The 14,450-nt window shown below is 40.9% G+C and overlaps 1 protein-coding gene across 3 annotated transcripts in view; it reads right to left on the bottom strand.

The window, feature by feature from the left end:
* Positions 1-515: 515 nt before the first annotated feature.
* KHDRBS1 (KH RNA binding domain containing, signal transduction associated 1) overlaps positions 516-14,450 on the bottom strand; it is a 34,270-nt gene continuing 20,335 nt past the window's right edge. The window contains exons 6-11 of one of the 3 annotated variants that reach the window (XR_015798374.1): positions 14,104-14,317; positions 11,683-11,750; positions 8,808-8,866; positions 7,245-7,436; positions 4,299-4,348; positions 516-959 (exon numbers count right to left, since the gene is read on the bottom strand). Coding sequence is in view for 1 of the 3 variants with exons in the window: in XM_088153523.1 (XP_088009649.1) it covers positions 7,339-7,436; positions 8,808-8,866; positions 11,683-11,750; positions 14,104-14,317 (439 nt within the window). In the remaining 2 variants the exon portion in view is untranslated. Of the gene's footprint in view, positions 960-4,298; positions 4,349-6,136; positions 7,437-8,807; positions 8,867-11,682; positions 11,751-14,103; positions 14,318-14,450 lie in introns of those variants that run through there. The other 2 variants (XR_015798375.1, XM_088153523.1) reach the window with 2 other exon arrangements.

Genomic DNA, 14,450 nt, shown 5'->3' with positions numbered 1-14,450 from the left:
TTAAGATTGGCCCAGGTGAGAAACACCGCTCTAGATTGGTTTTTCAAAGGGTCAATATTGTGAAGATGATAAAAGTGGAAGTATATCTGATATTATGACCTTCTGTTGTAATCAGAGCTGTGCAGGAAAAGGGGAGGGGAAGAGGAGAAAAGAGATACCACACTCAGTTTCAGTGCTGCAATGCGAACCCTTCTTTTGTTGTTTCTAGTAATCCTGAGAAGTTAGAAGGAATCAAGAACACCTTGGCAGGAGGAGTCTATCTTCCAAACATCGGTTGTGGGGAAAGAATTACTTTCATTTCAAACAGGAAGGGTGCCTTTGTAATCAAATCCAACCCCTTCTGTTACCTACCCAGTAACACTTGGAGTTCCAATTTTCCATATTATTTCTTTCAATACTGTGATAGGTGATTTTGCCCGATCTCTATGAAGGCTGAATTATAATTTAAAAATAAAGTTCAGATGAATGTTCATATGGTTGCTCCAACTAATTAAATGATTAACATGAAATCATACTTTTTTATTTTTAAAAAAGTACCTTTATTCAAACGTACTGTACTATCCATAGCACATAAAGATGGATCCAAATCACACCCTTTTGTTCCAGCAGCAACCATACAAAAGAGGAATTTCTAGAAAGCCAGTGCGTTCCCTTAAAATAGGGAAGTGCACAGAGCAATTATGGAGCAACAAATTATTCAGATCTGGTTGAAACACATTTACGTAGGCATACTATGCCAGTCAGGCTGCAATATGTTGCAGCACTTCCAAATTTACAGCCAAGACTTGGCAAAATAGGCTAAATGAAAAGGACCAAATTATCTATGAAACAAGCCTCTGAAGTCCCAGTCCAGTACAAATATAGTTGAAAAAGGTTGGAAATTCTCCAAAGACTTGGTAAGAATATGTTCTATTATAAAAGTTGTTTCCAGGTCACCTTCTTGGATTTGAAGACTCCACCTATTTGGAAGAAAATGGAGAACGTTATTGAAATATAGCACTTAATTCTTGATGGTGTTTCAACAGTTATATGCCAATGGCTCTTAAGCAGTGGCACGGTATAATTTACTGTTATTGATTTACACCCAGAGCTCAAAAACCACAATATTCATGTTTCCAAGCTGCCCTTGAGAACTCAATGAAGAAAGACAAGAATGTTGGAGATCGACGGGTGTTTTTGTTCCAGCTACCTACCAAAGAAACACACCAGTTTTCAGTTTAAGAAGTAGCTTGCTTCTTCAGACACATAAAGAACCCATTGTAGGAAGAGAGTTGTGAGTCGATGGTTGAAAAGAATCAGGAATCTGGTAGCACCTTTTCTGACGAGCAAATTTTATTCAAAGGCATTCGTTCGTGTGAGCTGCAGCTACTGATTGCAAGCAGTCGTAAAAGCTTATGCCTTTGAATAAAATTTGTCAGTCAGAAAAGGTGCTACCAGATGTCTTACAAAGAGCTTACTAAGATATAGATCAGTGTTTCTCAACCTTGGGCACTTGAAGATGTGTGGACTTCAACTCCCAGAATTCCCCAGCCAGCATGGCTGGCTGGGGAATTCTGGGAGTTGAAGTGCACACATCTTCAAGTGCCCAAGGTTGAGAAACACTGCTATAGATCCTTCCATTCATGATTAAAGGGAAACAGCTCTGTTAATGCGCAAGGCTTTTAGAGGTGGTTCCATGCAATGGCCAAACAGCAAGAAAACAGAGTGCTCCAAGAACAGATGCAACAAAATAGTGTCATCTTTAGGAAAATGTCCATGAACCATTGGTATGTATAAAATGTCTGCAGCTCTGATGTTCATTGATTAAAGCCCCTCTATGCTGCTCTGCTTGTACTCTCCCGCCAGTCTGAGAGAAAAAAAGTCCACACTATAGCATTCTGAGGTTTATTCTCCAATGTGGGGTCCTTCGTGTGTGTGTGTGTTGAAAATACAATTCCCACAATTTTCAGCTGGCCAAGATGACTTGCCCAGTTTGTTTTAAAGGTATGCTTCGTTTGTATGGTGTTTTGGCACACAATTTTGTTTCGCTGTCCTGGGCTAGATCATATGGCATCAGCTCCCAGACTTGAGTTCTTCTAACTCGGAGCCCTTGAGGTCTTTTAGACAGACTGCTCAGAAATTGTATTGAATAGCTGTCCAGTTGTATTTCTGCTCTTTAAACAATTCACTGGGCCATTTCAAGCTTTCAGTGTTACCTATCATACCTTTTTACTTGGATGTGAAAGAGAAGGGAGTGTGCTTTAATCACACACTAGGAGCTTCTCTACTACAGGGCTGAGACTTGCCACCCACTCGAGATTGCCATCCTGAGTCCAAGCTGTCCAGAACTCAAGTCCACGCGCTTTGCTGAGCCACTGGTCCCACGGCTGCTTGCATGCCATTAGTCTTCTAGGGAGTACCTGGCATATTGGCTTAGAGCCTGAGATTTCCAAAAAGAAGGAAAGTAGGTGGACACTACAGTAGAACCTAACTGCCAAGTCCAGTTCAGCCCTCTCTATCATTTTAGCTGCCCCGTCTCGTTTCCTCAACTTTAAAAAATAGAGTGCAGTTTTGCCACACAAGCTACCCATAGGACAGGCTGTGCATTTCACTGGCTTTCCACTGAGAATTGTCAGCAATCAATCCTTAATTCTCAGCTACCCCTGGAATCTTAGGCAGAACCAAGTAAGGGTTAAAATAACGCACACGTGCGCACACACAGAGTGGGTAGTGTCGGCACTGTTCACATGAAACAACTTGAGGCTTTGCAGTAGAGCTCTCTGTGGACGGGGGGAATCTTGTGGCCTCCCAGGTCTAGCCAGCGTGAGCAGTGATCAGAAATGATGGAGCTGGAGACCACAAGATGCCCAACAAGATCGAGCAGGCCACAGGCCCCCCACTCCTGCTGCACGCAATGATCTCACGAACACACAGAAAAGTCGTGGTGACACACAACATTTTATTTATTTTTTTTAAAAAAGCATCTCACACCTTTAATTCTTTGTCTTGCTATTCTTTACTCTTTTTCTGTGCTTTACATAATATTGCTAATCTGAAAAGGGAACAGAATGAAGGGTATGCACGTACAGTATGTATAGGATTATGCAGCAATGCAGTGCAAAGTCTGGTGCGTGTTGCAGGATTTAGTATTAATGGAGAAAGTGAATTCTGATTTTAACTGCTGTTGCAGAATATACAGGTGTGCTTTGTATTAAGTCCTTTTTCAAAACGAGTCTGAAATCAAGTGCTTATAAAATAAATGAGCTGAAGCAAATATGAGCCAGCAAGTGTGATGCAGCTGCTAAAAAGGAAACTGCTATCTTGGGGTGTCTTGACAGGAACAGAGAGTCCAGATCACAGGATGCACAACTGTTCCACTCTGTTTTGCCCGGGTCTGATCCCATTTGGAGTCCTGTGTCCAGTTCTGGGCACCCCACTTCAAAAAGGACAGTGACAAACTGGAGCAAGTTCAGAGGAGTCTACCAAGATAATGACGGTCTGGAAACCAAGCTCCATGAGAAACAGTTAAAGGATCTGAGTGTGCTTAGCCGATAGAAAAGACAGCTGAGGGGAGGTATCATAGCAGCCTTCAAATATCTGAAGGGTTGTCACGCACAAGAGGGATTCTTCATTCCCTCCCAGAATGAATGGGTTAAAATTACAAGGGAGGCTGAGAGCCGACATCAGGAGGAACTTTCTGACTGCACAAGCTGTCAGCCAGCGGAACAGGCTGCCCCATGGAGTGAAGAGCACTCCTTTGCCAGAGGTCTTAAAAAGGAACCGGATGGTCATCTGTCAGAGATGCCATAGTGGATCCTGCCCTAAGCAGGAGGTTCTCAATCATTAAATCAAATTTCTATGCTGATGCAATCACAGAACTCTTGGTGGCTAACAAGGTGTAAAATACAACGAACATAAAAAGCCTTAAGATGGAGAACGCCCAAGTGAAATAAGTGGCATTAGGCCCCAGGACCCCCAAGAAAAGCTCCGTCTTCAGCTTTTTCCAGAAGGCAGACAATGTTGGGGAAAAAAGGGAATCTCCTCTGAGAGGCCGCTCTAGAGGGCAAGCCCCATCACTGAAAAACAGTGCTTCTGGGCTTCTGCCCCCGACCTCCCAAAAATGGGGGACAACCAGCTGCTTCTCCTAGCAGGAAATGAGTAGCCAGGCCAACTCAAATGGGGAGATGTGATCCCGCAGATGACCTCTTAAAATCCCTTCAAACTCTATGATGGGATGACAACCAACACAAAAGCTAGCTACAAAATCTGCAAGAACATTGTTTCAAAACCAGACAAGCAAAAATAGATAAATAACATACCCAACCTGTTCTCATCAAATAGCACTTTGGCCCAAACAGCAGAGCGCCACCTGCAAATGGAGAAAAAGGGTAAGTTTCCTCACAGCTACACACAATTTGAAAGAAATGTTGACATAACTTTTGCATGCAATTTAAACACTGCAGGGAAAGGAAACATGCAACTTAAAACCTAAAAATGGGCATTTTAAGATAGTAAACAGCAATAATGGGTCAATAAGGGCTGAGTTTTTACTTGGATAACTGAGATTTTGTTGGTAAACACAGAGGACTAGCTACATCCATATTTATATTTAAGATTTAATTCTTTTTGCTTTTGCCCAAGGTTACGGTTCATTACATTGACAAAAGAGCACAAGTATTAAAACATTATCACTAATTTATGCAGATGCAAGTGGATATATTTTAAGTTATCTATTTTTAATACATCTTTTTTTTCTTTTTACCAACTTTTACATTAAAATTAACACTTGAAGAACTTCTTCAGTACTAAATAGTTTATGCAAGTTGCTGTCACAGTTTATGTAAAAGAAATGTGCTATTAAAATCAGACATTTAGGTTACCTTTTGAGTTTTTCGGTGCATGTTAGCTTTAAGACATCCTGAATTCTCCTGCGATAATTTTCCTTTAAAAGGGGGGTTTGGGCGATCTTTTCATCAAGCAAGACATTAAGCCCTGAAAGCTGACTCCAAACCGTTGCGGAAAATTCAGTTATTTACATTTTTTTAAAATAACAATCTACAAATACAACCTTTTTTTTGTTTGTTTTTGGTTTTTAAAAGTAATTTCCCTCAATCATGCACTTCTATGAGCAATTTGACAGTAACAGTGGATTTTTTTTTCACCCCCAAGCAGTTCCTCCCCAGTGAAAATCCGATTTTAAAAAAACGGCCGAGAAGGGAGCAGAGAAACAAGCCACGGTTCTACACAGCCGCCTATTCTGTTTTTAGTCCAGGAGCAAACAGCCACTTAGCCTTATAGCTGATGGTGGCTTGGGTTTTTCCCAGAGGGAGACGGTTCTTTCTCCTTGGAGGCAACAATTCAGTGGCCTGAGGCTGGGCGGACTGGCCAGCTTTGCAACGTTCTGTTTTATGCCCCTTTCCTTGTGGGCCACAGCAAACCATCTGCCTGCACTCAGCATGTCACTACTTTTGTCTGTTAAGAGCTCTGGGTCCCAAGGAAGGTCATCCAAGGCCTCTTTTCTTTCAGTATAAAGGGCTTTTAGAGTTTCTGGGACATTGCACAAATTGGACAATGGTTCGGATCAACCGTCCCAGGCTTTCTGCGGAGGGTGCAATCCATGGGGGTTACTCCTTGAGCAAGCAGCCCCAAAAGGAAGGGAGCTGGTGGAAGAATGGGGCTGTGCCCTTTTGAAATCAACGCTGGCTGCAAGGAGACGGCACCATCATCGCTTCCTACAGGCGGAAGGTCGAGAGCCGGCAGAGAAAGAAAAGGCTTTCCTTAGGCAGTGCCCTCCGGGAGGGTTGGACTACGATTCTTACCATCCCCAACTTGGGGATGAAGGAAGCCGTAATCTAGTACTTCCCCAGGAACAGCAGGTTGAAGGAGGGTGAAACAGAACATTTATGCAGCAGCTTGAAACCTTGTTCAACTTCCAGGGGGTGAAAAACAATTTTGTTTTAAAATTAAGCTCACTTGGCTTCATAAAGTTTTAAAGTTTCAGAATAGTATACCATTTTATCTCTTCTGATTTTAAGTGTCTCTTTTTTTTAAGAAAACAGACCATGTTCTTTAACATTAATTTAAATTTTATTGAAAGAGGAAAATCTATTTTACTGCTTGACCAGAATTAAAAAAAATGACAATTCATCACATTTACTTTGATTAAAAAAATGACTAAACTTTATTGACAAACTGCTGCAGACATCTTGACAAATTTTAGCTACCTATTTCGGCAAGCTTACACATGTAGTAGCATTTAATCTTCCAAGAACAAAATGGGAGGACAGTGTACAAATCTATGTACAAAATAAGCTCTCCTTGGTTTTTCAGCTGCAATGTCCCTTTTTAACATAATGCGAGTGTTGAGACACACAAACATGTCACTGGAATGGCTAAAGCTTGACAGTGTTGCCAATTTTAAGCCTGAGCTATATTATGTACTGCAAACACTCATGTGTTAGCTCTTCGTTAAAGGAAAAAAAAGACACAATGCACAGCTACTTATTTAATACTTCCTAATATCAAAACACTGGGCAGTTAGAGCAATATAAAATTACAGAGCAGCTAGATGTCCACTTCTCTTAAAATGTCTTCATGCACAATTAAGCTAAGAACACCTTTTGCTTGAAAACCTCTGCCGTTAGCATCTCAGCATTTGGGGACAGATTTCAATACCCACTTTGGAAGAATCATTTTACAAACCTAATTTTTTTAAAAAAGTTAAATCTACTGAAGAAAAAAAGCCCCACCATTTAGTTTGTTATGGAGGATCCTTTCTATTGACGTTTAAATTTAAGATTAATCAAGCAATTTGCTGTTAAGGGCAAAATTTTGACATTTGACCTTACTTTTAAACTGTAGCAATCACTACAGTTACCTTATGTTTTAATTCATAAAACAACAACCCTGAATTTTGAAATGTAGCCTACTTTGGGATTCTGCAACTAGAACTTTTATGGGTTGCCTAAAAAACAAAACAAAAAAAAATTTAAAGATTAACAAACTTTAATTCCATAACTGTTAAGCAAGCATGTCATTTTGGAAACTAACATTTTATCTCAACGTTTTCTTTTTAAAGGTACAGTTGTTTTTATATATCTAAACAGAGAAAGAAAAGCAGTCTACACACTTAAAAGTTGAATTCAGTTTTCTAACTCTAACTTATTTAAAATACTACATACAGAAGCAGAATGTAGGGTCGAGTGGTAGGGGAGGATGGAGGTGGGAGAAAAAGGGAGCCAGAGAAAAATCAGGGAGACAATTACTTGTCTGTTGTGGTAAAGCAAGAGGAATCCTGGGAGACACTAGAATCAGAAACAACTGTTTGTTCAAAAGGGTGATTTGCCCCTCATGAATGTTTTAATAGCGTCCGTAGGGGTGCTCTCTGTAGGCTCCCTTCACTGGCCGAGCAGGAGGGGCCTTGAGAGAGGGCCTGGTTCCATTCCAGTCGTCTTGACCTGCAGGAAAGAAACAGCACGTTGGCCCACTTAGTCAAGAGAAAAGAGCAGCAATTCTGGGGTTAAAGAATGATCACGGTAACAAATACTCTCCTAAAGAGATTCCAGGAGGCCACTAAACAGTGTCTTTTCAGGTTGATCCATGCATTTAGTGATATTTAGCACTGGACAGCTTCTATAGCAGTATTTCTCAACCTTGGCAACTTTTAAGATGTGTGGACTGCACGTTCCTGAATGGAATTATGCATTCTATCTACAGAATTGACCAGAGTCTGTCTATTTCTGCCCAGAAGCAGTTTCTTAATGTATCTCTCTACATTAGCTGTGTGCAAAACTGTTCTGGGGATGGTCTAATAGTTGTGTAGAAATAAGCCTCCTGGAAATGTTCCAGATCAGCAGAATGGTGAACTTTGCACACCCCTCCTCTGCTCATACCAGAAGGCATTAACAGTGAGGTTTAAACGCTGCTCTCAAGCTTTCACCCAACCATTTTGTTTTTCCTTTAAGCTACGTACTTAGTATGCTATGTCCTCCCTTTAGGAATTAAGGTGGCTTGTATGGAGCTTAGGAGCTGCAATTATACTCACACCTGCTTAGCATCAGCAAAAGGACTGTATTATGTGTTCTCATAGGCCCAAGCAAAGATGACACAGGAGGGAGCAGTCCTATTCACCCAAACAAAGTACTTAATAGGAGGAGGAGGAGGAGGGAGAGGGAACCAAAGGCTTAGGATGGTAAAACAGAAGGAAGCTGTTTCTGTTTCCATCATCTTTTGATTGGCTAAAACTTCAAAAACTATATTTTAATGTCAACAGATTTCTACCAAATATCTTCAAAACAAATACCCCATGGACAAACTACTTGTGCTAGAATCAACACTGTTGTTTCCCTGCAGCATTCCACAGACCTTATTTTTCTCATTATGGCTGCAGGAAACCAGGGGAAACATCTGCTCCTACCAAACTAATTAATGCAAGCGTGTCTAGGCCCAGTGTCCAGAAAGATGCAGGCCCTGCAGCTGGACCATGAAGCCAGTCCTGTGATTTCAAAAAGGCACAGGCAATGGGGGAGGGGTGTTCTGTGTGAAGCTGAAACAAAATGGGGAAACTGTGCTGAAAAATACCCTGAAGTTTGGTATTGCCCAATCTGGGATAAATTCCAGATTGAAGTTCTTGTATAAAGCCCTGAAGCTGCTTTTCGCTGCTGTAAGCATATTCTCAAAGTGGTCCCTAAAAGCATCAGTTATACACTCAAGGTAGGACCTCCGTTTGAACGGACTGCAAATCATCTGATGCCCAAATTCAGTTAATGTAATAAAGCTTAACCCGTATAATCATCACTGTGTTCCTCTGCCCTAACATGCAGACGTACCATACGCCTCGTAAGATTCTTGAGCTTCACCGTGTCCATAGTCGTAATATTCTGTTTCCCTGCAAAAGCAAGAGGAGGCAGAATTATTCCTTGAAGTGGAGCTGACCTTTTCTAGGCATTATACTGCTGTTACTCAAAAGGACCCAATCTGAGGCTTTTGTAGAATACTTTTTATAAGGCTATGAAACAGTAGACTAGGTTACCAGCTTCAGTCCTACCCACGTATGTGCAGCATTCCCCGATAATGACACCTTACCCATCAGTTCTGCCACATTTGGGCCATTATGTCATATTTGTAACCAAAGGCCAACTTTATCCAAACATACGACACAAGGTAACATCTCTGAATGAAAGACTTCCTTAAAAGCCAACCTTCTGTGGCCTGCATCCCACTAAGCAAAAGGTACATACAGTTTATTGGCATAGACAGTGAAAAGCAGTAAGCTATATACACGTATGGTGAAAAATTAAGAGCAAGATTAATTTGTATAGCTTGGGAGAATGTTCACCAGAATTAGAAAAATGGATAGAGAAATTTTAAGAAGTGCGGAGACAAACAGAAGTAGTAGTACTTAGCCTATTGCGAAAAATAGACTGAAGAAGTGGAAACGGCTGGGTGCTTCTGCTCACTTCATTATATAGAAATTAGAACTGGGTATGTCGGGAGAAACACACAAGTTGGATGCAAGCAGGAGGAGTTATTTAATGAGTGTGTGTGATAAAGCAAGAAGAGATAGGGTCAAGGAAACACAGGTGCTGAATTAAGGTGGGCTGACTGCAAGAGTGACCAACCAGTATGAAAGTACAGTGGTGCTTAAAAGTTTATTACCCTTTTTGAATTTTCAGTATTTCTGCATGAATATGACCTAAAATGTAGTATGTTCTCCACACATGTCCTGAAACATCAGAAACATTATACCTGTTCAGTGATTCATTGAGGAAGATGATCCAAAGCTACCCATTGGTGTGTGGCAACAGTATGTGAACCTTTGCTTTCAGTAACTGGTGTGCCCCCCGGGGCAGCAATAAGTGCCACTAAATGTTTCCGGTAACTCTGGATCAGTCCTGCACATCGGCTTGGAGGAATTTTAGCCCATTCCCCCTTACAGAACAGCTTCAACTCAGGGACATTGTTGGGCTTCCTCACATGAACCGCCAGTTTCAGGTCTTTCCACAACATTTCTATAGGATTAAGGTCAGGACTTGGACTTGGACGTTCCAAAACATGAACTTTCTTCTGCTTTAACCATCCTTTGGTCGGACAACTTGTGTGTTTTAGGTCATTGTCTTGCTGCAGTTCACAGACAGATACCCTGACACCTTCCTGTAGAATTTGCTGGTACGATCCAAAAGTCATAGTTCCATCAATGATGGCAAGCTGTCCTGGTCCAGGGGCAGCAAAGCAGGCCCAAACCATGATACTGCTGCTACCATGTTTCACAGACGGGATAAGGTTCTTATGCTGGAATGCAGGGTTTGCCTTTCACCAAACATAATGCTTTTCATTCAAGCCAAAAAGTTCTCTTTTGGTCTCATCCGCCCACAGAACATTCTTCCAATAGCTTTCTGGCTTATCCACATGGTTTTTCACAAACGGTAGATGGGCAGCAGTGTTCCTTTTGGAGAGCAGTGGCTTTTTCCTTGCAACCCTGCCATGAACACCATTGTTCAGTGTTCTCCTGAGGGAGGCCTCACAAACACTGACTTTGACCAATGCAAGAGAGGCCTTTAGTACCTTAGACATTATTGTGGGCTTCTTTGAGATCTCCTGATATATTACACACCCTGCTCTTGGTGTGATCTTGATTGGTTGACCACTTCTGGGTAGCGTAACAATGGTGCTCAATTGCCTCCATTTGTACACAATCTGCCTGAAGTGGACTGGTGGAGTCCAAACTCTTGGAAATAGTTTTGTAACCTTTTCTAGCTTGGTGACCATCAACAATGGTTTTTCAGAGGTCCTCAGAAATCTTTGTTTAAACCATGACACACTTCCACATACCTGCGTTGTGAAGATCAGACTTTGATAGTGAATACCCAGAATTCTGTTCTTTCAATAAGACAGGACCTCTCACACTCACACCCAATTATCATCCCATTGATTGAAACACCTGACTCTAATTTCCCCTTCCAATGAACTGATGATCCTACAGGTTCACATACTTCTGCCACACACCAACAGGTAGCTTTGGATCATTTTCCTCAATAAATGAATGAACAAATATGTTTTCAACTAATTGGTTTAACAAATGTGACATATCAGCCCAAATGTGGCAGAAGTGATGGGTATGGTGTCATTATCAAGGGTTCATGAACTGTGTATCAAAGTGGTTTGGTCATATAGAAAGAACGAATAAGGATCACATTGCAAAACAAATACGGGAGACAGTGGGGATTGGATGGAGCTGATGAGTTCCTCAAAAGGAGGTGGGAGGCTTAAAGAAGAGAAGGCAATGTGTGACTTGCTGTATGGATGTGGAAGAAACAAGGATGATTTGCAAGGACAGAAATAAATGGAGTGTGTATTGATGCAACTAGATGTGGCTATATTTCCTTTCCTTTCCTCTAGTCTCCTGCCTTTAATTTCTTTCGTCTACTTTTTCTCACCCTTTTTAAACATTTTGCATAATTATTTATCCTGAAAGGAAATAGGGTCAAGGAGCACATATGCGTGTCCCAATTTGATCTGCTGTATACCACTGCTTCTTGCAATGCCACAGACTCTAGAGTTCTTTGCAAAGCTAGAAGCAAAGCAGTTCTCTAGCCCAGTATCTCTAGTATTGACAATAATTGGTAAAAAGAGAAATAAGCAAATCATGAGACTCTTTAGGAAATACCAAACAGCTGGAATTAAAGAGGCTAAAGGAGCACTTACTGTTGACCCTGGCTGTAATAGCCTTCATACCCTTCGTAACTTTGCTCAGCATAAGCATCATCATAGCCCTGAAATGGACAAAGAAGAAGGGAGTCAGCAGCTATGGCCACAGGAGAGGAGGTATCATTAGGGAAGGGAAGAGTGTGTCTTCTAAGAAGATCAAATCCAATCTGGTACGCGGAGTACCAGGAGGATGATTTGGGACTTGAACTTGATGAACCACACAGGAACGTTTCACGGAATAGAATTCCTTTTAAATTTATTTTAGCACATCATCCAGAACTGACCATGATGATAATTCAAGGTCAGGGTTAAAATCACAGTATGTAGTTGTAACTACCTTTCTAACAGGGCCGAAGATGTAATTAAATTGGAATAGATTGCCAATTTTAGTGGTAAGGCCCAGTTGGTTTGCTCTTTTGGTAAAAAGATTTTGCAGACAGGGAAACTGCAAGGCTGACTGGTGCATTGTTCATATTTCCCAGGGCAATGTAAATATATTAATATTTACCATATTTATTAATTAACAGATTTGCTTCCTGATGTTAACTGCCAAATTGTTATAGGAAAACACTGGAAAAATTATATCCCTTTTTTGTATTTGAAAGTATATGACATTGCTCTAACAAAAATTAACACATAAAAGAACACTGAAAAACTCAATGGTGAAGGACAGTTGTTCAACTAATCTATTCAAATCTGGCCATCCATTATCACCTGTATTAACAGTAGATTTCCTAATTTATTTATTCTGTACAAATGTCATATAGGATACCAATACTGAATATGATTCTTTAAACTATTTGTATGTCTTCTTAAGCCCACATGTATATTCAGATTCATATATTTATACTGTTAAATTACTATTTTTCTTTTTCATTTGCATCTGATTATTGTCCCTTCTTTAACTTTGTATTTTTGTTAGGACATTTTGTTTCCAAAAAATAAGTCAAAATGGTGAAGTGGAAAATAGACACACATATATACAAAACACAATATAATTCAACTCTGTAATTTAGTTCATCAGGCCAAAGATAACGGCTTAATTCAGGTGTCATTTTCACCTAATAAATGGTTAGGCAAAAGTGGACAGAACATAGGTTTGGTTTCCTGGAAGATATTTGGAAGATTTGCTGCAGATCAGCAATTCTCAATGATTCAAGTATAGCAAAATTTAAGATGTGAGATCTAAGCTACGATGTCTGATACAAAATAGTTTCGATGCAAATTTTCTTTGTTGTATACTGGTCATTCCACCAGGTGATTGTAGGTTTCCCTAAGAACACTAAATTCAATAACTTTTACTACTGATGCATTCATTCAACTTGCTTTCTTCTGATTTTCAGCATGACTATTAGATAAGTACTTTTATGCTCATGCATTCATTCTACATTTCTTTCCCCTGTACATTCTATTGATAGATTTCCGGGATTACAGAAACTGACTGAGTTTGTGACTGAACCAGCATGTAAAAAAACAAGGTCCTAGTATGCAGTCTAAAATTAAACCATCATTTCTGGGTTAGTAAACCCAAGAAGGCTTTCATAATAGCACACACAAAAAACGAGGCACACAGGGAGACAATTATGTCTTAATCAGGCCATAATCTCTAGTATGGCTATAGCAAAAGGTATGCATTATCTACAGAAATACTTCTCAAAGAAGCACAATGACTACTGTCATAATCCATCTTCCCTTTGTTAGCCTACTGGACTCATAAGGCAAGGAATTCAGCTCCATTAAACTACAAGCAGTCCTTCACAGAATTCTGGTCCAGCTGTATGACATGTACCAGGGCTTTCGGTTGTATGCGTAAGGAACAGATACTGCCTGAAGCAGGCTCAAAGATGGACAAGCCAAAAACCCAACTCTATTCACTACTGTTTCATTCCTCCTGAAACAAAGTGAAGTTCACCTATCATCCGCATTTCTTGTAGGCATCCAATGTCAAAGGAAACATATTTGAAACTTCCCAAAATAGTGGCCAGTGGCACAACAAGGACCCTACCTTGTGACAGACAGATAAATAGATATTGCTGTCTGCACCAGCGCTGTGAGCAAAATGAGGCACCAACTCCAACGGTTCATTCCAGTGCTCCTATGCCTAATGTAGGTTTCCTAAACAGTCTTTGAAAATAAAATGATGGGTAACTACAGATCAGTGCTTTGTTCAGCCATGTGCAAACTTACACCCAAATATAGTGCAGTTATAAGAAATATCAGGGGGACAAACCAGTTTTTCTTCTGGTAGATGGATATTTAGTTGCTGGCCACTTAGTGAATGGGCAAGACCCCCCTCCCTGGCAACTATTTCCAACGATCTACAACACGCTCTCAAAATGCAAATCCAAAATGAATAGGGGCCCCACATTTCCAAGATGCTCTCAAACTGTAAAGCATGCAACATTTAATATTCCTTACATAATCTTCGTAGGTCTCTGGTGCAGGAGGAGGAGGAAGTGGTATTCTTTGAATGCCTGCTGCGCGAGCTCTTGGGGCAGGGGCCCCTCTCACTGCTGGAAGAGGGGGAACACCACGGGCCACAGCTGCTCCTCTTGCAATCGCACCCCTCACTGGAGCACCCCGCACAAGGGCTCCACGGGGAGGCGGTGGTGGAGGTCCCACACCACGTCCTCTATTCAGAAAAGGCAGAAAAAAGAGGTGTGGGTGGTCTGCACAGGAAAGCTGATCTGTTGCTTCTCAGGAAGACAAACTTATAAAAATGATGATCTTCTCAAAGCAGAGAAAAAAATGCCCAGATGGGAAAC

The sequence above is a fragment of the Python bivittatus genome, unplaced genomic scaffold (assembly GCF_059951505.1).
Source record: "Python bivittatus isolate LINGU-HERP-01145 unplaced genomic scaffold, Pbiv_v1 ctg000040_np1212, whole genome shotgun sequence".
NCBI classification, from domain to species: Eukaryota; Metazoa; Chordata; class Lepidosauria; order Squamata; family Pythonidae; genus Python; species Python bivittatus.
The sequence above is the reverse complement of the archived record's forward strand: the minus strand, read 5'-3'. Positions and strand labels throughout refer to the sequence as shown.